This window comes from Xenopus laevis, chromosome 9_10S (assembly GCF_017654675.1).
Source record: "Xenopus laevis strain J_2021 chromosome 9_10S, Xenopus_laevis_v10.1, whole genome shotgun sequence".
NCBI classification, from domain to species: Eukaryota; Metazoa; Chordata; class Amphibia; order Anura; family Pipidae; genus Xenopus; species Xenopus laevis.
In genome coordinates this window covers 26,022,825-26,045,177 of record NC_054388.1, presented here as the reverse complement: position 1 = coordinate 26,045,177, position 22,353 = coordinate 26,022,825, and the positions used below count along the sequence as shown (strand labels likewise).

The 22,353-nt window shown below is 41.6% G+C and overlaps 1 protein-coding gene across 9 annotated transcripts in view; it reads left to right on the top strand.

Moving 5' to 3' along the window:
* The window catches only part of ca10.L (carbonic anhydrase X L homeolog), a 267,865-nt gene that overhangs the window by 195,588 nt on the left and 49,924 nt on the right, over positions 1 to 22,353 (top strand). For all 9 annotated transcript variants that reach the window (XR_005964730.1, XR_005964731.1, XR_005964729.1 and 6 more), the window contains one exon: positions 10,426 to 10,580. Coding sequence is in view for 4 of the 9 variants with exons in the window: in XM_041578891.1 (XP_041434825.1) it covers positions 10,426 to 10,580 (155 nt within the window). In the remaining 5 variants the exon portion in view is untranslated. The remainder of the gene's footprint in view (positions 1 to 10,425; positions 10,581 to 22,353) is intronic.

Here is a 22,353-nt window from a genome sequence, read left to right as displayed (position 1 = left end):
TAGTGAAATGATCTGCCAATTGGTTTAAACTGCTGCCTGTGTGCTGAAGGTGTTAGCAATAGACACATACTGGCACATAGTGACGCACCACTCTTGCATACTTTTTTAGTTTACTGTACTGGCATATGACACCTTCAGCCCTAAAGAAGTATGGGAGAGCGGCGCGTTACTACGTGTCTATTGTTAACACTTTCAGCACACAGGCAGCAGTATAGTGGCAGATCATTTCACTAATATGCCCAATTATTACGGTTACGCGATTCCTGATTGCACTGTGCCGGAGGGCCACATTATTATTAATTTCATAACAGAGGCTGCGGGCCAGTGTAAATTTAAAATTGGGCCGCAATTGGCCCCCGAGCCGGACTTTGGACATGCCCTCATTAAATAAATCAATAACCTGGTTTTTCCTTCAATAAGGATTAATTGTATATTAGTATGGATCAAGTACAAGCATGGGCAGATTTTCATTAAGGCATGGGGAGGCTAAGCCTCCCCAAACCTGTTTGTCTAAAAAAAAATTTAAAGAAAACTCCAAATAAAATAAAATTGACATGTCATAGTACCGCATGTCACGGCCTGTTAGGGTTGCCACGTTTACTAAAAAATATTACCGGCCAGTGGGGGGCGGACACCAAAAGGGGGCGGTCCGTGATGCAAAAAGGGGCGGAGCTACGTGGCATGCCGCAAAAGGGGCAGAGCAACATCGCAGAAATGTCCACAGCGCTGGAAAAAAGGTAAGTTCTGTGCAAATTGGAGGCAGGCCAGGGGCTTTTTTTAAAGGGTATTACAAATTACCGGCAACTGCATTGCCGGTAAATTTGTAATACCGGCCCCGGCCTTGGCAGGTGTTTTACCGGCTAGGCCGGTAAAATACCGGCCGGGTGGCAACTCTGCGGCCTGTCCGGTCTCCACCGGTCTAAAAGGTGGCAAAATTACTGCTTGCCTGCTTGTGGTTGTTTGGGGAGGGCTGCTGATTGGTACCAAATTTCTACATGTCAGGGCACAGGCGACTCCAAGGTGTGATGACATCACCATGAGATTTCCCAGAAATCTCGTGAGACTTCAGATGGGAAACCTCCACAGCTGTTCTGAACTCCATGCAGTGGGCTCACAGTTAGAGAGAAGCGACTGAGCCAATGTAAGGTAATATTCACAGGTAAATCCACTACTTCCTAGAGAGACATGTCCAGTCCTGTATTATAGAATACCATTTTATAGAATTAAGGACTGGAGAGATAAGAATTTTGCAGCAAATGCTGTATTAGTTAACACAACATATTTATTTATACATACTTATAGAGTCATTTCTTGTTAAATGTTCCATGTGATGGAACATTCTTTTGGCTGCTGGTGTTGCTGGCTGCTGGTGTTGCTGGTGATCAGCATAGGAGATAGAGCAGTGAGAATATTAAAGGTGCTGGCAGTTATTTATGATAGTGAAGAAGATCAAGAGGCGAGTTTCTTGTCCAGGATGAAAGGCATTGCAGCCCAGTCAGTAAAAATATATGGAAATGAGATGTTCCCTGTGCATTAAAGTGATTTGCTAGGCCCTTCCCCAGGGGACACATCTGCAAGGGCTCCCAGGGCACTGTTAAAATCTGCACCCATCCGTGTTTACAAGTCCCCTTCTGCCAACATCTCCAACACCAGCAGCCTAAAAGGGATATCCGCTGCCTAAAGGAGGAAAAACTGGCTCTCTAGCACACACAGAGCCGGAGAACAAAATGGGGCCTACCTCCTCGACAGAAATTGGGGACTCGAGTTGTAGAGGTACCCGGGACCGAGCTGGGGGCCTGAACTGCTGGGCAGACTGCTGAGTTGCAGGGAGACTGCTGGCCTGGTGACGAGGGGCACCCCGGGGGAGACTGTCGGCACCACAACTGGCAGCGGCTAACTGTGCTCCATTGAATACAGCAGAAAAACTGTTTGTTTTTATCTATTTTTTTTTTCCGTATGTTTGTCCGGTTTGTTTTTGTGTTACTATTAGTCACCATGCGTACTACCTATGACAGACACTCTGCTTGAAATCGGGAAGAAATGCACAACTTCTACACCAAATCTGCTGGAGTCTGGGCCTGCCAACGGCACCGGAGCTCAGAACAAAGACCGGGAATGCGAGTTGCTGCTGGCTGAGGCGCAAGCGCTGCGCTCGTAAACAAAAGCGAGGAAAGTGCACGGGCATTAGCACCAGGCTAAAGGCTAACCCGGTCCGACCAGCGCTACCATCAATCCTGCTCTCGAACGTTCGCTCCTTGGATAACAAGATGGATCATCTGTGGCTCCAGCATTCAAGCCAGCGAGAAAGGACTGTTGCATCTTTATTTTAAAAGAAACATGGGTAAACACAAACATCGCTGACTCGGCTATCCAGCTAGCCTGCTACTGAGCCAACAGAAACGCTGCGTTGTCCGGCAAGAACCGAGGTGGCGGTTTGTGCATCTATATCAACAAACTCTGGTGCACGAACTCTGCTGAAGTGGCTCACCACTGCTTACCACAAGTGGAGTTTTTAATTGTTAAATGTCGGCCTTTCTATCTGCCGAGGGAATTTACCGCAGTACTAGTGGTAGCTGTGTACTTGCCGCCTAGCTCAAATGTTAACCTGTCACTAGGAGAGCTGTACGAGACTATCAACAAGCTTCAAACAACACACCCAGATGGATTTATCGTTGTTGCTGGCGATTTCAATCACGCAAAGTTAGTGCTTCCCAAATTCTTTCAACAGGTGAACTTTGCTACAAGGGGAGAGAACTCCTACAGAGCCTTCGTGCACGCCCACATAGGTTCCTGAGACCGGACAGTGATGTTATCACCCACATACACATTGCTGCTCAAACACACAAAACCAGCCAGAAAAACCATCACAGTCTGGCTGAGTGGAGCTGTGGAAGCACTTCAGGACTGTTTCGACTGCACAGATTGGAACATGTTCAGGGAGGCTGCTACCCACAACGGCTCCATCAACTTGGAGGAGTACACAGACTCTGTGACCTGCTACATCAACAAATGCATAGAGGATGTTACCGTCTCCAAATCTGTCACCACGAGAGCCAACGAAAAACCCTGGTTTGTGCACGGCTAAGAGAGAGAGATGCCACTTTCCGGTCAGGAGTTGCTCTTAAAACAGCCAGGGCCAACCTTTCTCGAACCATCCGACAAGCAAAGCAGGAGTACACACTGAAGATTCAAAATCATTTCGACAACAAAAAAAACTCATGCAACTTATGGCAAGGCATTCAGGCTGTCACACAGTACAAGCCTGCGATGAAGATGCCACACTCCTAGAGGAATTGAACAAGTTCTACGCACGGTTTGACGTGCTAAACAAAGAGCCTGTGAGGAAAGCCACACCTCCTCTCACCGACCATGTCATCTGTCTACCCACGGCCAACGTGAGGCGAACTTTAACCAAGGTCAAACCACAAAAGGCTGCCGGACCAGACAACATTCCTGGTCGTGTGCTCAGAGACTGTGCTGATCAGCTGGCTGACATCTTCACTGACATTTTCAACACATCGCTAAGCCAGATGATCATCCCCACATGCTTCAAGTCCACTACTGTCATTCCAGTGCCAAAGAAATCTTCAGAAACCTGCCTGAATGACTACCGCCCTGTTGCACTAACCCCGGTCATTATGGAATGCTTCGAGAGACTTGTGATGGCACACATCAAGAGCACCCTCCACCGCTCACTGGACCCACTACAATTTGTATATCCGCCAAACAGGTCAACTGAGGATGTCATATCTTCTCTACTCCACCTCTCACTAACTCATCTGGACAATAAAGACAGTTATGTGCGAATGCTGATTATAGACTTTAGCTCAGCATTCAATACCATCATCCCTCAAAAGCTGTGTGGGAAACTAAGCGAACTGGGATTGAGCACCTCTTTGTGCAATTGGATCTTGGACTTTCTGTCAGAGAGGTCTCAGTCTGTGCTTATCGGCGACAACATTTCCAGCCCCATCAGATTGAGCACAGGAGCTCTTCAAGGATGTGTTCTCAGCCCGTTGTTGTACACATTGCTGACACATGACTGCATAGCTAGACACAGCTCAAACCACATCATCAAGTTCGCCGATGACACAATTGTGGTGGGGCTCATCAGCCACAACGATGAGTAGGCGTACAGAGATGAGGTTCAACCTGTCACTGAATGTGGATAAAACAAAAGACATGATTGTTGCCTTCAGGAGAACTCGCCCTGCACACACACCACTCGACATCAATGGCTCCACAGTAGAGACAGTAAAGAACACCAAATTCCTAGGAGGCCACATCTCTGATGACCTCACCTGGTGCCTCCATCACCAAAAAGGCTCAGCAGCGTCTTCACTTCCTAAGACGGCTGAAACGGACCAGTGCGTCCTGATGAATTGCATCTCCATCTGGTACAGTAGTGCCAGCTCTGCTGACCGGAAAAGTCTACAGTGGACTGTCGGAGCAGCTGGCAGCATCATTGGAGCAGCTCTTCCATCACTGCAGGACATCTTCCACAAGCGCTGTGCAAGAAAGGCCTCCTGCATTGCACTGGACTCCACACACCCCTCACACTGACTGTTCACGCTGCTCCCATCCGGCAGACGCTTTTGCAGCATTAAAGGCTGAACAACCAGGCTGCGCGAAAGCTTTTTTCCACAAGCGATCAGACTCCTCACTGCCTGCCCTCCCACTACATTCCAGACACACCTGAACTGTGAACTTAACTTTGTGAACTGTTACTTTATTTGCACAATTCTTTTACACATGTATATATCCAATTTCTGCCAATATATTGCACATTCCAAATGTTTACATATTTATTGTGTATTTTAAGTGCCTTTTTGTGATATGTACTAGCTGGAGTCATGTCGTCTCGTCTCGCTGTGTTTTCGTATACTGCTGAGATGACAATAAAGTTTACTTTGACTTTGATTGCATTACAAATTATAATAGAAGACCAATATTCTCTAACCTTACAGTCTACTCTCTAACACCAGGATCACTTGCTACCCGTATATTTGTTAGTAGTGGTAGCATTTTTGTTAGTTATAATATGGCATGGCCCTAAACTGCAGCTAAACTGACTCATGTTGTCTCATAAGTACAATCCCCCTCCCTGTGTCAGTTTTTACATTTAAGAAAGTCTTCTGTGGCTGATGTCATGTTATGATGCCCAAGGCCTGAGGGCATATACCTCTGAGGTAGTGCCCAGGTGACCGCCGAGTCCAGTCCTTACTCTTGAGCAACTAGGTCAGATTGTGTACGGGCATCAGATTCTGTAAAACTTGCCTAAATAGATTATATTATGGATTAGGCCTGCTTGACAAGCATCTTGGGTGCCACGGAGTTTTGAACTTGACAGTCTTGTTTTATCATCAGGCACATTCATTGCATTTTATCCTGATTTCTAGTTATGTGGATGAACAGCACTTTTTCTATAATTGTAATAATAATAATTAGTGCTATACATGTTGTTTTCAAAATAGGATGGACTCGATCCATGTGGCGTGGCAAATTAGTTAGTATTAGTTAGTTACTTAGTACTGAACCATTTGGCCTGTGGGCCCATCAGTTGGTAGCTCTTTAGTCAACCCATGAATAAGACAGATTTCAGCCTGATCATACTGGAGTGCATTGTTAGTCCACCTTAAAACTTTGTCAATGCTACATAATATGGCAGGGTTGTCCAACTGGTGACCCCCACCCCTTATGTGGGCCCCCCACAGAAAAATCTGCCTGTTTTGTCTGTTTACCATGTTGAAGATGTACAAGGTATCACTACAGAGATTAACTGGCCCCTGCATTGTTTACCCCTCAAATTCAGACTGTAATCCCCTGTATTGTTCACACGTGTAATCCCCCCTGCATTGTTCATACGTGTAACACCTCTACTGTTCACACCCCTAAAGCCTTGTACTGTTCAAACCTGAGACCCAGCCTGAAACTGCCCACATTGTTCACCTGTTCACACTCATACAAACTGCTGAAGGGGCACCAGCATTGTGTCACTGTATGTAGTAGTCCTGATCGGTTTCCCTGTCTCCTGCTCTGTTCTGCCTTCCCTATGTTCCGTGTGTGCCATACTTTGCCTACTCTGTGGTCCCTGTATGTGCCATAATCTGCCTGCCCCATGCTCCCTGTGTGTGCTTTACGCTGTCTGTCCTATGCTCCCTGTGTGTGCTATACTCTGCCTGCACTATGCTCCCTGTGTGAGCTATACTCTGCCTGCCCTATGCTCCCTGTGAGTGCCATACTCTGTCTGCCCTATGCTCCCTGTGTGTTCCATACTCTGTCTGCCCTATGCTCCCTTTGTGCGTGCCATACTCAGCTTGCCATATGCTCAATGCGTGTGCCATACTCTGCCTGCCCTATGCTCCTTGTGTGTGTCGTACTCTGCCTGCCCTATGCTCCCTATGTGTGCCATACTCTGCATGCCCTATGCTCCCTGTGTGTGCCATACTCAGCCTGCCCTATGCTCCCTGTGTGTGCCATACTTGCCTGTCCTGCTCTGCCTGTGAAAATGAAGCCTGGTATTTGTTCTGAGGGTTTGTAAGCATTTGAAAATTATTGTTAGGGCCCCTAAGATGTTTAAAGGAGAAGGAAACCCCTGGGCGCAAAACCCCTCCCCCCTCCCTCCTCCCCCCTGGCCTACCTGTCCCCCTGGGCAAATGCCCCTAACTTGTTACTCACCCCTCTGCGCAGGTCCTGTCCACGGAGTTCACAGTCGCCATCTTCTTCCTGCTTTGACCGGCGTCTTCTGGCGCATGCGCAGTAGGAACAGTTACCGGTACGGATCTACTGCGCATGCGCCGAATGTCACGAAGTGAAATCGGAAAACTTTGTGACATTCGGCGCATGCGCAGTAGATCCGTACCGGTAACTGTTCCTACTGTGCATGCGCCAGAAGACCCGGTCAAAGCAGGAAGAAGACGCGCGTGGGAGAAGATGGCAACTTTGAACTCCGCAGACAGGACCTGCGCAGAGGGGTAACAAGTTAGGAGCATTTGCCCAGGGGGACAGGTAGGCCAGGGGGGAGGAGGGAGGGGGGGGCAACACAGGGGAGGGGGAGGGGTTTTGCGCCTAGGGGGTTTCCTTCTCCTTTAATCATGTGTTGGTGGGGGTGCTGTGTTATCCACAGGGAAGGATGAGGCATGTATTTAAGGGTGTCTTAATATGTCTTAAGTTTTTCACATATGAGTGATATCCCTTCATCGAACACCAACCATTTGGTTTTTTAGTATGCTACCACCATTAATGTGGCCATGGTCTTGTGGCAACATGGGTGTGATTTAAAGTGGGTGTGGTTTAAAAACAGGGAGTGGTCAACACTGGCTTCCATTATCGGCTTTCCACCATGTAGGCCAGGAAAATTCTGGCCCTCTGTACTACAGAAATTGGACAGCACTGTATGGGACTGAATCTGCTCTTTTTCTGACTGTTGAATTGCCGGCAAAGAAACTGTTCGTATGACATTAGCATTAAGCTTTCCCAAACCAAAAACTCACCTTCTGCTTTGTTATTACAAAGAAAAAGAAAATAGTTTTTTAAAATTTGGATTATTTGGATAAAATGGAACCTAGGGGATATGGCTTTCTGTAATTCTAAGCTTTTTGGATAATAGGTTTCCAAATAACGGATCCCATTCATGTAGTATTTGTTGTGTGCTATATAGTGTTGTGAGATGTAGAGTCTGCAATTTACCAGAGCCAGGTAAAATTATGCAACCACTGTTCCCAGAGATGAAACAATTTATTCAGATTATCCATCCCAGAGACAGCTATTTATTCAGAGATCTTTCAAAATGTGCCCACAGGTTATACTTCCTTCCTTTCTTTCTCCCTCTTCTTCTTTCCAATGCTTCTCTTCCTCTGCTTCCCTCTTCTTCTCCTCAGTCACAACCAGCTCCATTGTTATACTGTTTCTATGCCATTGACCCAAATGGGGAATGGTTCTGGTTGGCTGATGACAAGTTCTGGTTGGCTGATTGGCTGATGACAAGTTTTACAGTTCCTCTTTGAAATGTAAAAGACCCTCAGATGGTTTCTCAGGGTGTGTCCCACCTATTTAACAAAGTATCCTATCTTATTTTTGCATTTTATTACAAGACAGGATGGGTCATAAAAACTCAGGACATATACTACCTAAATGGGGGTTAATTACAATCCTTTGAAGTAGGCAGGAACTTAGAAATGTGTATTCATATATACATACTGTAGGTCTTCATATATTACTACAGTATTATATTTGATATTAAAAGCAGGCAATTTATATAACCAAGTTATAAAACATTATACAGTGAATGGTTATAGCAACCTCTTTAAAATATAAGGATAGCAGAATTCCCTGAGAGTTTCATGACCATAAACGCAGAACATTGCAATTCGAATCCAATAATGGAACTCTAAGGTGATTAAACCTAATCTTACAGGATACAATTTTTTTGTCTAGTCTTCCTTATAATTAGCAATAACTCTTTATAAAAAATAATATATAAGTGGAATACATGGCTTTATTTATGAATGGATCATTCTCTGTTCACTTTTTAAAAATAGAACTAAATCCTAAAAATGAATAGGGCAGGTAAGGACATATTTTATATTCTAAACTTAATGAACCAGCCTAAAGCATCAGCATCGCTATAGTAGTAAGGCAGGCCTTCAAAGTTTCTCATCTCGGTTTTATTTAGGAGTGTTTGTGACTGCACATTGCCAGTGTGTTTTAAGCATCTGCAATAAGCTAAGCTTAGGGGTCATCAAAAATCATCTACAGAAAATGAGGTTGGCCTATCATATAATCTGATGTTACAGGGCTGAATATTGCATTCTGATGCTAACTGTGCATGTTTCTGAGCTGCCAATCTACTAGTAATTTACTAACCAACCTCAGTTTTATATTGTGACAATATACTGTATATTATATATCTTGTGTACCAGTCTCTAACAGACGGTAGCACAGAGAATTTGCAGTGAATCTGTAAAAAAGAAGATTGGGGCTACTGGGGCATAAGATTGCCACCTTTTCTGGAGCTGGAAAATGGGCAGGGGCGGATGCCGTCAGAGCTGCGGTGGGCTTGGTGGCAGGACGGGTGATGTCAGGAGCAGATTGGTGATGTTGGGGGCAGGACTGTTGACGTGGCAATCAGCTGATGGCTATGTCATTATTTTCAATGTCCTGTCCGGATTTCCTAATTTGGAATTCTGGATACAAAGATTTCACCCTGACAGCCCTTCCAAATACCGGGCTGTCTGGGTGAAATATGGACAGATGGCAACCCTACTGGGGCTTTGTAAACACAGATACTCCCTGCTAGGGCTGTGGTTACTACCTTGGGCTGGTACAGAAGCCCAAAACAATGTACTTTATTTGTGCCCGATGATTTAGTTACAGTTCTACTGCCAGCATTCCAAGCAGGGGAACACAGAACTACCTTAGTTCATCACTACAGTCCTGAATGGTAGCTATATTAAGAACCCTCTGCCATTGGCAGTAGTTAGTGTTCAACCCCAGCTATTAAACTACCTTTGCATGGTACCCAACCTTAATAAATGAGCTCCATGATATTCAGCAACAAGGATAAAAAAAAGCCCAGTGAAATTAATTGCTCACTACTAAATGTTTATAATTTTGTTAGAAAAGGCTACGGAAAATATATTTAGCATTTAATCAATGGTTATATTCTCATGTAAAGCATCTGATAAATACCAACAATACTTTTAATGGCGTACTTACATTTTTTGAATAGCTTTGCACTTTACACTAAATTTAATAAGTGAAAAAATGTTAAGTAATGCAGAACATTGCATGAATAATGGTATTTAAACCATATTTAAAATGCAGCCTCTTGCTCAGCACAAAAACTAAATCTATTGATGATTTTAGTGCTGAAATATGAATTGAGGGCGTTTAGTTTGGAACATGCAGCTTTTCATAGATAAAAATGATAAAATGAAATGAAAAAAAGGCTAGGAGAAACAAAAGCAAATATCCCTTAATATTTTAGATACAGAAGGATAATTAAATTTAAAAAAATTAAATATTGAAGCTCTTTAAGGGGGAACAACACAAAAAAAAATTTTTTTCACATTCACCAATTTCTAATTCCATTAGACAAATAACAGAGAAAATATAACCTGAAACTATAGTAAACTATTTATCTCTTTTTTTAAAGTATCTGGAGTTAAATTTTCTGATAGCAGCCAATACAAATTCAACTTTTAATAATTGCTAAAATATTTGAGGGGGGGAATAATTCCTAAAATAAAACTATTGAGTCATGCGCTCGCAGATGGGTGGAGAAAATATGCTTTAAACTTAAATTGCAGGTATCCTTTGCCTGCATTATTAGCTAACGATGAACACTTGTATTACTTTTTTCTCTGATTAATCTTAATTTAACATTTTTTTTCTATTCTTTCTCTTACAATAATGTGTCCTTAGATGATGCATATTTACTACAAGGACTTAATATAGAAGAGATTTATCCAGAGACCTCAAGTTTCATTACCTACGATGGGTCAATGACTATTCCACCATGTTATGAGACTGCAAGCTGGATTATTATGAACAAACCTATCTACATTACTCGAATGCAGGTAAGACACAGAGAATACCTAAATGCGTTGGTACTAATCAATTACAGAGCCTAGTTCACCTATGGTAATGTACCTATTGCCCCCTTATTTTCATATTTTTAGAGTCCCATTTTGCAGTTATAACACATTTAAAGTAGGGATACACCAAATCCAGGATTTGGTTTGGGATTCTGCCAGGATTTGTTCCTTTTCAACAGGATTTAGATTCTGATTTGGCCTAATCCAAGTGCATGGCTGAATCTGAATACTAAAAACCATGTGACTTTTCATCACACAAACAAGGTTAAAAAGTTAAAAAAATGTAACTGCATGGTTTTTTCACGCCTTGTTTCCATAATTTGCATGCAAAATTTGCATTTGGTAGGGTATTCAGACAAATCTTTTGTGAAGTATTTGTCAGAATCCTGAATTCAATGCATCCATAATTTAAAAGATACGTAAACTATAAAAATAACTGAATATGAAATTGCTCAATGTTATTTTTTTTTTTTTAGTTTTATTAACTGACAACGTTTTGTAACTACAGCAAATTATGTGGGTAGACTGTCAAGGTTGGGGTTGTTTTCTCTGGAAAAAAGGTGCTTGCGAGGGGACATGATTATACTTTACAAGTACATTAGAGGACATTATAGACAAATAGAAGGGGACCTTTTTACCCATCAAGTGGATCACCATACCAGAGGCCACCTCTTTAGACTAGAAGAAAAGAACTTTCATTTGAAGCAATGTAGGGGGTTCTTCACAGTCAGGACAGTGAGGTTGTGGAATGCACTGCCGGGTGATGTTGTGATGGCTGATTCAGTTAATGCCTTTAAGAATGGCTTGGATGATTTTTTGGACAGACATAATATCAAAGGCTATTGTGATACTAAGCTCTATAGTTAGTATAGGTATGGGTATATAGAATTTAATTAAAAGTAGGGAGGGGTATGTGTATGGATGCTGGGTTTTCATTTGGAGGGGTTGAACTTGATGGACTTGTCTTTTTTCAACCCAATTTAACTATGTAACTATGTAACCACCTACTAGTCAGTTCAAGTTACTGTACAGTCAAAGAGATATACCTTGAGAAGGAAAATAGAGAAGTATTCTGATGTTGGGATAGGGCATATAAGGCTTCTGATCTGAAATAAGGGTACACATTCTGTTAGCTTAATACACATTAGAAATTATGCTATAACACTGCTAATATTTGTCTTGAAACCCATTGTAACCTTGAGTATATGTAGCTCTTACCAGGCAGGCAAATCAGGCAGTTGTTTGAATGAAAGCCTGGAATATGAATGGGAAAGGAAATAGTAAGTAATAAAAAATAAAGGTTTTTTGGCTGCCGAAGTCAGGGAACCCCATAAAAAAGCTGGAGAGAGTCCAGCTAATCCTATAACATACTAAAAGTTAACTTAAAGGTGAACTTTTAAATATACATACATAATCAGGAGACACTTGCAGCCTCTTTGTGGACAGAAACATTAATATGGCTACAAAAACCATGTGCAGCTGTGCTGGTTACCAAAGTTCAGGGCAACTTCTCACATATTTATCAACATTATGCTCAAATGTTTTGTTCAACTTCTCTTTACAGTATGATCTGACCAGGCTTAGCTGATGGGCGACATTGTAATTCACAAAGATCTGTGGGGTTGAGGCCAGGCACCCCAGTTCTTCTGTAAAGTTCTGGCAATGATAAGACATAAGATAATGATAAGACAGCGAATACTGTACAACCTTTTGTAAAATATAAGATTCTTAGAAAGAACCAAGGTGTCCCATGATGACATATGGCACAAGACAATGCCTCTTGTGTATCATATAGGGAATAATATACCCCCTATTGTAAAATAGAAGAATATTATAAATCACAGAGGCTTTCCATGCTTATTTATTATATTGTATTATAAGAAAAATATGTGCATAAACATATTAATAGATATATCCTGTTCATGTTGTTTTATTTGTAGAGTTAATTTTTTGTCCTTCAGCTCCCTAGTTCCCTAGCAACTAGGCAGTTGTTTGAATAAAAAAATGCATGAAAGGTTCATAGATAAGGGCCCCAATGAGCATGTCAGTAGCGACACCCACCATGGCAACAACATTTCTAATTTAATTTTGGAAAGACAAAAACACCAATTGCTGCTTTTTATAGTTAATTGTTTAGGGGAATTAACTAACTGACCTTAGAATTATATTTGCAATCCCATACTGCAACTGATTGGGAAAAGGCACGCCTTCAACAGTGTCAAATGCCAGTTTGGATTCAATACATTTTAGTATTGTCTATTTTTCTTCCTACTTTCAACAGTGATATGAAATAGAAATGTGAATTATTTTTACCTAAAAATATGTTTCCTCTTACTTGAGCATAACCTTCTGTGGTTCTGCTGCTAATCACACAGAAAGAGTGTTCAGTGACCCTTCATGGACTGAGTGGTTAGTGGCACTGAACACAATGCTTGCTGATGCATACATTAATAGCCTGAAGATTGAGTATAAGAGGGCCGTACAGTTTGTGTCACTGCTGTTGCTGCTACTCTCACAGGTGCCAATTTGCGCTAGGCACAAACGAACGCTAGCGCATATTTGCTATGAAGTAACGCTTCGCATATTCGTGAATTAGCTTAGTGGTACCGAATTTGTGCCTGGCGAAGTGGTGCGATGTGTGCGAAGCAGTCGCTGGTGACAATTTGCCCTTTAGTTAATCTGCCCCTTGGTGTTGCTGGACTACAGCTCCTAGCATGCTTAAACCATATATACTATAATTTGCATTTTTTCAAAATTTGGCTAAAGTTTGGTTAAGCAAACAATGTTTCCTAGGTGAGCTTAATGAAAAAGTATTGCTTTTAAATGTGCCACCTCTTTAAAATCATACATATTTGCAAAACAAGTAAATAAAACCCTCCGCATGTTGGTCTAGAAGAAGACCCTCATTCCTTTAAGCTTGAACAGTGGGCAAATTTGCACCTGGGGTAATAACTAATAACTGTTTATGTAGGGTGAGTGCTGACCTCTTATCTTGTGTATAATAACTAATAACAGTAACCAAGCTGCAGGTAGAATATTAAAAACAAAATTTGATTGGCTGCCATCGGTTAATGCCAGGGTTCAGATTTGTTCAGCATTTATAAATGAACCCGTAATTCTACATCCTTTATTGATACCCAAGTCTACCAGAAAGAGAAGACTGCATGAAAATAAATACAGAGGGTGTACTGCAAGGTGCAAGCCACTCATAAGCCTCAAGAATAATAAGGCTAGATTGGACTTTGCTTAAAAAAAAACATCTAAAAAAGCCAGCACAGTTCTGGAAAAACATTCTTTGGACAGCTGAAACCAAGATCAAGCTCTACCAGCATGATGGCAAGAAAACAGTATGGAAAAGGGTGGAACAGCTCTTGATCCAAAGCATACCACTTCATCTATAAAACATGGTGGAGGCAGTTTGATGGCTTAGGCGTGCATGGCTGCCAGTGGCACTGGACACTAGTGTTTATCGATGATGTGACACAGGACAGAAGCAGCCAAATTAATTCTGGGGTGTCCAGAGACATACTGTCTGCTTAAATCCAGCTAAATGCAGTCAAATTGATTGGGAGGTGTTTTATAATATAGATGGACAATGACCCAAAACATACAGCCAAAGCAACCCAGGAGTTTATTAAAGCAAAGAAGTGGAATGGCCAAGTCAGTCACCTGATCTGAACCCAATTGAGCATGCATTTCACTTGTTGAAGACTAAACTTCGGACAGAAAGGCCCACAAACAAACAACAACTGAAAGCCGCTGCAGTAAAGGCCTGGCAGAGCAATAAAAAGGAGGAAACCCAGAATCTGGTGATGTCCATGAGTCCAACTTCAGACTGTCATTGCCTGCAAAGGGTCTTCAACCAGGCTAACTACCCCCCCCCAGGAGATGCCCCATACTCCATACTTACCCCTTGGCGCAGATTCCTCCAGCTAAGTTCCACGCATCCATCTTCTGGCTCCTCTGTAAGCTGACTGAGAGATCAGTATTTCTGTGCATGCGCAGTTGGAGCAGTTTGCCGGCGACAACTGTGCATGCGCGGAATTACACGGCAATTGCCGATCTCTCAGTTAGCTTTTAGCCATTTTATTGCAATTTCAGTGCATAGGTTTTAGGTATAGGTTTTGTTCGATTGTTTCTGTCCGTAAAGCTTATTTGTACAAGCCAAAATATTCAATCTGTGTTTCTGAATGTTGACCACATAAATGAAGGGGAGACTGCCCAAACCAACTCCAATTTAAAAAAAAAAAAAAGAAAGCTGCATATGCAGGTGGCTGGTCAACATATTGAAACCAAGGTTTTATATTTTGATCACAGGTAAACAAGTTAGGGACTCTTGTATTGGGTTAACCTTGACGTGGTATGGCGGCTTACCAATTTTATGATCATAACTTTGTAACAAAAAACCCTGTTTTTCTTTTTTTAGACAGGGGATTATTGTATTTAAATATGTTTTTATATGGCCTTAGGAGTGCACCCACAACCCTCCTTTTTTGCACATAAATAAAAAAGCATTGATTTTACTGTTTTTTATTGAATTTTAGTGATTTTATTGTATTCCGCATTGTTGGTTACGTTGTTTTGTTCATGGAAATTTTATCTGCTGTTAATCTATTCGCGTTTCGCACCCTCCGGCGCTTAGTCATAGGTGTATTCTTGAGATACACCTATGACTAAGCGCCGGAGGGTGCGAAACGCGTAAGGTGAGGTATGTGGGGTAGTATGTACTAGCTACTGTTTTAATATGAATAACAATAAATTAATATTTTTTACTTGAAGAGGCCTTGGGACTTATATCGTTTTTGATATAGACTTTTTTTGAAGTGGAATGCCTTTCTGAACTGGGGCGAGTCCCTTGGGCCTGGCTGATTAACTATATGGACTCCCGATTTTGAATTGAAATATGTGGTCTCTGTACATCACCTGGCGTTCATATTTAGGATGCTTTAAGCTTGTATGTTACAAAATGTGGGATAAATAATGGGATAAATTTTCAGAAATTACATCAAAACCCAAAAATTTAGTGTAGCTTTGCTGCTTGGTGCTTTGCCATATAAAGACATATTTACCCATTTTAGATTCAGAAAATTGTGTATTTTCCGGAAATATGTGGTTTTCTTGGACCGACTTACTTTTTTGCCACTTTTCCCCTACATAAATCAGGCACTATATTTTTTTGGTGGTAGAAATATACGCCATGAAATGTGTATGCAGTAACTTAATTTAGGGGTCTCAATGCCAGATGCTTTGGTAATCTTATGGGCTATGAACATCAAATTGTTCAGTCTGTCAGGAGTGCCCAGGTCACGGGTTCAATGCCCGATTATAGGAATTGCCGAATCGTGTTCCTGGTTTCCTAAATTCCTAATTTACTGTTTCCTGGATTATTGACCCTCTGCTAGACCCTGATTCTGTTTTTTACTGGCTGCCTTATTGATCTCTTGCCTGAACTTGACTTCGCTTGTGCCTAACCTCTTTGGATACTGCAAACTTTGACGTTAACCCCTAAGCTTCATCTTTGGTCCGGACTTCTCCACTAGGAGCCGATAAGCCCCTGACATTATAATCGGCCATGGACCCCACTGAGGAAGCTCCGCCTGATGTGGAAAGAGCGCTCCGGGGATTGGCATTCCATATGGAAGCTTATGAAGCACAGCAGATCCGCATTGGGCAAGTACTTGATACTCTTCTCTCCCGTGTGCCTTCTGTGTCTCCGGTTGCCAGAAATCCTCCCACAGCTGTTACTCCTCCTTCAGCGGCTTCATTGGCTGGTGAGCCCCGCATTCCTCCACCGCCTCGCTATAATGGGGATCCTCAAGCCTGCAGAGGTTTTGTGACGCAATGTCTGATCCAGTTCGAGTTTCAACCCTTCCAGTACTCCAGCCAAGGTGGAGTACTGTATGTGATGTCCAGTTTGAAGGGTAAACACCTCTCTGGGAGAAGAATTCTCCTCTGACCTTCAATGCCAAATTTTCTCCAGGCCTTCCGAAATGTGTTTGATGCACTGGGTCGTGTCGCAGTGCCAGTGAGTACGCTATTGACTTTAGAACTTTGATGGCTGAAACCAGCTGGAACAACAAGGCTTATGGAGCCATTTTCTATCAAGGCTTATCAAGTAGACTTAAAGAAGACCTAGTCTGCAGAGATCTCTCAGAGCAATTGGAAGACCTAATTGCCCTAGCCATCAAGGTAGACACCTGACTCTGGGAGCACAAATCTGATAAGGAGCATAATAGAATATTCCTGCCAGTCCTGGCACCATGCTTCCAGAGACCGCTCTTTCCTGCTCCTGTGTCTTCTCCTCCTGTCACCTCCCCGGAGGAACCTATGCAGATTGGTGCACCTCTCCTAATAAGAGAAACTCCGGAGATGTCTGGCTGGATTATGCCTGTACTGTGGCAGTAAAGCCCATTTTGCCAGCAACCATCCCTTGAAGTTGGAAGGATCTCCATGCTTAGGTAGAACTGGAGAATTTTACCTGGGTGGCATCGAGCCTGCACCCCAAAAGAACTCTCATCGATTTCTGTTGCCATTACAAATTCAGCTACCTGATAAGATGTTTCTGCTTTTCTTGATTCCGGGGCTGCAGGATATTTAATGGATGCCGCTTTTGCCAAATATCTGAGGATTCCCCTCTGTCTAATCCCCTGAGGGTTGTTGCAATTGATGATCGACTGCTAACTTCAGAGATAATCTCGGCGACAACAGGAGAACTTGATGGTCGGATCTATACATCGAGAGAAACTATCTTTTCTTTTAATAAACTGTCCATCAGCTCCTGTAGTGCTGGGTCTACCCTGGTTCCATCTGCATAACCCCTCTATTGTCAGCCAAACAGATATTTCATTGGAGTCCTTTTTGTTAAAAGAACTGTTTGCCTGCTAAGTCCATTCACCAGGTGTCCCTTGCTGCAGCGAATCTTCAGTCTTTGCCCGCAGTGTACAAGGACTTTTCAGATGTCTTCTGCAAGAAATCTGCAGAGATTCTCCCTCCTCATTGCTCCTATGATTGTCCTATCGAACTGCTCCCTGGTACCATGCCCCCAAGAGGTCGTACCTACCCCCTGTCTCCTGCCAAGACTTCTGTCGACGAGGAAATATATTCAAGATAACCTCCAGCGAGGATTCATTAGACCTTCATCTTCTCCTGCAGGAGGGGTGTTCTTTTTTGTGGAGAAGAAGAATGGCAGATTGCGTCCCTGTATTTATTACAGAGGCCTAATATCACATTAAAAACCGATACCCTCTGCCTCTCATCTCAGAGCTCTTCGATCAACTCAGAGGGGCTAAGATCTTCACTAAGTTGGATCTTCGAGGAGCTTACAACCTCATCCAAGAGGTTGATGAATGGAAGACGGCATTTAACACCAGAGATGGCCATTATGAATACCTGGTAATGCCCTTCAGCTATTGCAATGCCCCTGCTGTCTTTCAAGAATTTATAAATTACATCTTCAGAGATTGGCTGGGATAATCCGTAGTCATGTATTTGGATGATATTTTAATCTTCCCTAAAGACTTGGAAAGTCACCGAACCCAGGTGAAGGACGTTTTTCTGGTATAAATTATGAAAAATAGAAAATGTTCTTTTTTTTTTTTGGTATTTAGACCTATAAATCTTTTTGCAGAGGTAGAAATGCACAAAAATTCAGGCAGATTTAGAAAGCTCAGGTTCATCCGAAAAAAACAATGTATAGTTTTCCTAGGTAAACTAAAGGTTTCCTCTCAGAAAATGCCCCTAAATTGGGTGAGCACCAAATGTTCCAAAAACATCTGGCACTGAATGCAAAAGAAATACAAAATTCTGCTGGCACTTAAAGGGTTAAGGCAATGGTTCACTTTCTGCAAAGGAATAACACAAATTTGATACAATGTTTCTTCATGTTTTGATTTGGAATAGAATATGCAGTGTTCCCAATGCATTTGTATGTATTGAAATAAAAGCAATTATAAGTATTTTGAGCTTTATGCACTTTACACTTTGCTATTATTCTAAACACAACTGTATATAATTGGTAGAGTTAAGACAGACGGGGTTCAAGGACACCAAAATTGCAGATTCCCCTCCAATTGCGATAATCCCTAAAAAAAATCAAATTTCAGAACCTTCAGGGCCAAAGTCATTCTAAGTCAATTTATATTTTCTTTATCCTCTCAGACACAACATAGCAGAAAGTCAAGTCCCATAAAGAATTGCATAACAAAACTGCACTGGCACCAAATTCCCATAGTATCCACAAATTGGCAGGAGTTAAACTTATGTATTTTATCAAAGGAAATACTACCTTGGAACAATGAGAATATGGTACAGGAGAAAGAAGCTAAGCTTCATTTAGTTAAGACAAAAGGTAAAGTGTAAAGCCGTTATTACATTATACACCTGCATGTTTGGTATATGGTATAAGCTTCAAAGTGCAGTAAATTTATAGCAGATCTGAAGCTATACTACACAAAATCATTGCAAGGGGAATGTGAATAGTTGGTCCTTTAAATATAGACTTGCTTAATATAAAGTCTCCTGTATTGGGCCTACTAGACATACGTGGAAGCGGTTTCTGATATCAGAGCAGAGCTCACTTTCCTCGGACTTAAGAGTCCGTCTTTCTGCCATCCCATCATCATGTACCTTAAAATTGTGGATTTGGTCGGAAATTAGATTGGAGGGAGCTCAAAATCAGCTCCAGGCAGGAGGCAGAACTGAGTCTGACGCTGTTCAGACGAGACTTGGAGTCAGAGCTGTGCCTGTTCCTGCAGGCTGCAGGCTGCGTGCGTGCAGTCTGCATGCTGACTAGTATATACCACTAGTAATAGTCCCACCCATGTACGCGACGTTGCGTTGTGGCCCATCATCATGCATTGCTGACGCCGGCCAATACTTGTGTGCACAGTGCAGCCTGCGCTCGGGCCAAACCATGCTTAAAAATAAATGGGGGTGTACTGGCCCAATCGGCCTAAGAAGATTGGCTCTGCTCCCACCCCCGGTTTCTCAACAGTTTTTAATCTAATGCCAATGAGTCAGTTAACGCAATTTTTTTTTTAATAAATAACATTTTAAAAAGCATCTGTAGTTGTGCCACCCCCGGATCTTGCGGCCCTCATGTGCCTAACAGTAGATGCGGCCCTGGCTCTTACACTGTATTTGTTCTGTATTTAACTTGTGTTTAAACACAGGTTTGAGCCCAAATAAACGCATTAACTGATGCACAAAAGATGCCTGTCTGTAAGAGCCATAAGGGAGGCCTTTCTCAAAGTAACAACAGACAATGAAAAATGCATTAAATACCCATGATGGCGGGAAAAGTTAATTGGCTGACGTCATCCTTGTCATCATCACAATGCATCCAATAGCATAACTCAAAATACATCAATTATCATCATTAAGAAATAATAAGAAGAGAGAATACTTAAAAACAAACTTTGTAACAGTTAATCTCACTCGCAACTATTTAAATGTTTCAAAATACTAGGAAATGCTGATAATGTTACAAAGTAACAAATATGAGTCTAGGTAGAAGGTCTGGTTTCATGCTCTCTTGATAGCGGTAGATAAAATGCTATCTATATTGTATTGCAGCGTGATCAATGCAGAGCTCTAAATAGGACCACATAATTAAATAGCTATTGTTGTAAAGTACCTCCCCCATAGCAGCCTAACCATTAATGTCATTATTGACCAAAAAATAATAATGTGTGGTTATTTTAACCGGTGCATCACCCCACACGGGGTTACAGAGACATCCCAAGATAGACATATAATATATGTGTGTAAAGAGACATATTTCCCTCAAACTATTAACCCCAAATGTGTCAGTTGCTACCTGTTCCTATATCATGACACTAAAGTATAGCAGCATAATGTTATACAGTCATGTGTATACAGTATAACGAATTTAGCAGCAAAAATGCCCAATTAAACACTATCAGTATATAAAAAATTCTCAAAATTTTTTTTAAAAAAATGTCAAAATAATAGTATAAAAAATGAAGGAAAAAGAAAACAACATAAAAGATAAAATTATTATTAAGTGCTTTGAAGAAAATCACCAAGTATTAGTACGAAATGTCAATGTAGTCATCGGTTAAAGCCATAAAACAAAACAATTGGCTGGAAGCATCGGGCTCGGGGGTAAGGGTTACTTAACCTGAAAGTTGTAATGTAGGACACTCTGTAACACTTCATGAAGGGCTTACATAATCGCAATCCATTCTTCATCTTCCGATACTTTAGAATGTAAATCACCAGCAATGCAGGGGCCACACTATCCCCCTCCCACCTGTTTAAGGAGTTTGGCATGTAATACTTTTATGGGTGTGAGAGTACGGTATGCGGTGTGGGAGCCCAACGATGCTAAAAGTGTGTTAGTAAAATCAGCTCACCGAGACCAGCACGCCGACACTCAAACCTCCCAAGCTCCAGCACAAGGTAAAGTGGTGCCGTGATCAATATATATATATATATATATATATATATATATATATATATATAGAATCCCACAGTACCAGCACTCGAACAGATGTGTCCAGCAGTGCACGATCAAAAAAAAGCATGTATGTAGCACGATGGATCAGCACACACTGTTTTGAATGTGAAGTAATAGTGTTTATTTCGAGCAAAACATAAAAATGTTTTTGCTTGAAATAAACACTATTACTTCACATTCAAAACAGTGTGTGCTGATCCATCGTGCTACACACACACATATATATATATATATATATATATATATATATATATATATATATATATATATATATATATATATATATATAAACCAGCAAACGCTCGCATTCAAATCCAGTCTTAGTCAGCGCTGGGTGCCTGGTCAAAAGGTTAACATGTAGTAGTTTGAGAAGGGCCCGCACTCCAGTCTTTATAGTGAAGAATCAATGCATTATTCAGGATAGAATACAAGCATTGTGAGTGCATATTTATACACATAGCCCCTATGTCTCATTAAGTCAATATATACATAGTAAGTAAGGTTGAAAAAAGACACATGTCCATCGAGTTCAACCTTTGTTTTTTTTTTAAACTAGCTATCTGCCAGTTGATCCAGAGGAAGGCAAAAAACCCATCTGAAGCCTCTCCAATTTGCCTTAGAGGGGGAAAAATTCCTTCCTGACTCCTAAATGGCAATCGGACTAGTCCCTGGATCAACTTGGACTATGAGCTATTTCCCATAACCCTGTATTCCCTCACTTGCTAAAAAGCTATCCAACCCCTTCTTAAAGCTATCTAATGTATCAGCCTGTACAACTGATTCAGGGAGAGAATTCCACATCTTCACAGCTCTCACTGTAAAAAACCCCTTCCGAATATTTAGGTGGAACCTCTTTTCTTCTAATCGGAATGGGTGACCTCATGTCAGCTAGAAAGACCTACTGGTAAATAAAGCATTAGAGAGATTATTATATGATCCCCTTATATATTTATATAGTGCACACATTCTCTTAACTTAGTTAAATAATCTGCATTCTCACCACAAGGTGCCACTAGAGAGTGGAGTGAGTGAATGCTCATAGAAAAGTGTCCAACTGTAGAGATTTCTTCCATGATACCCTGCAAATTTATACAAAGTATATAATTTCCAAGCGACAGATACACAATAAAGCAATTAAACTTTGCTACAATCAATGTCTCATTCTAATCATTGTTACTTATGTCACAATATCTCCATTATTTCTGTCTAATTATGGCCACACATTGTGATTATTTATCTATTTTAATTCAGAAAGCTGCTTAGAACTAACTGGCC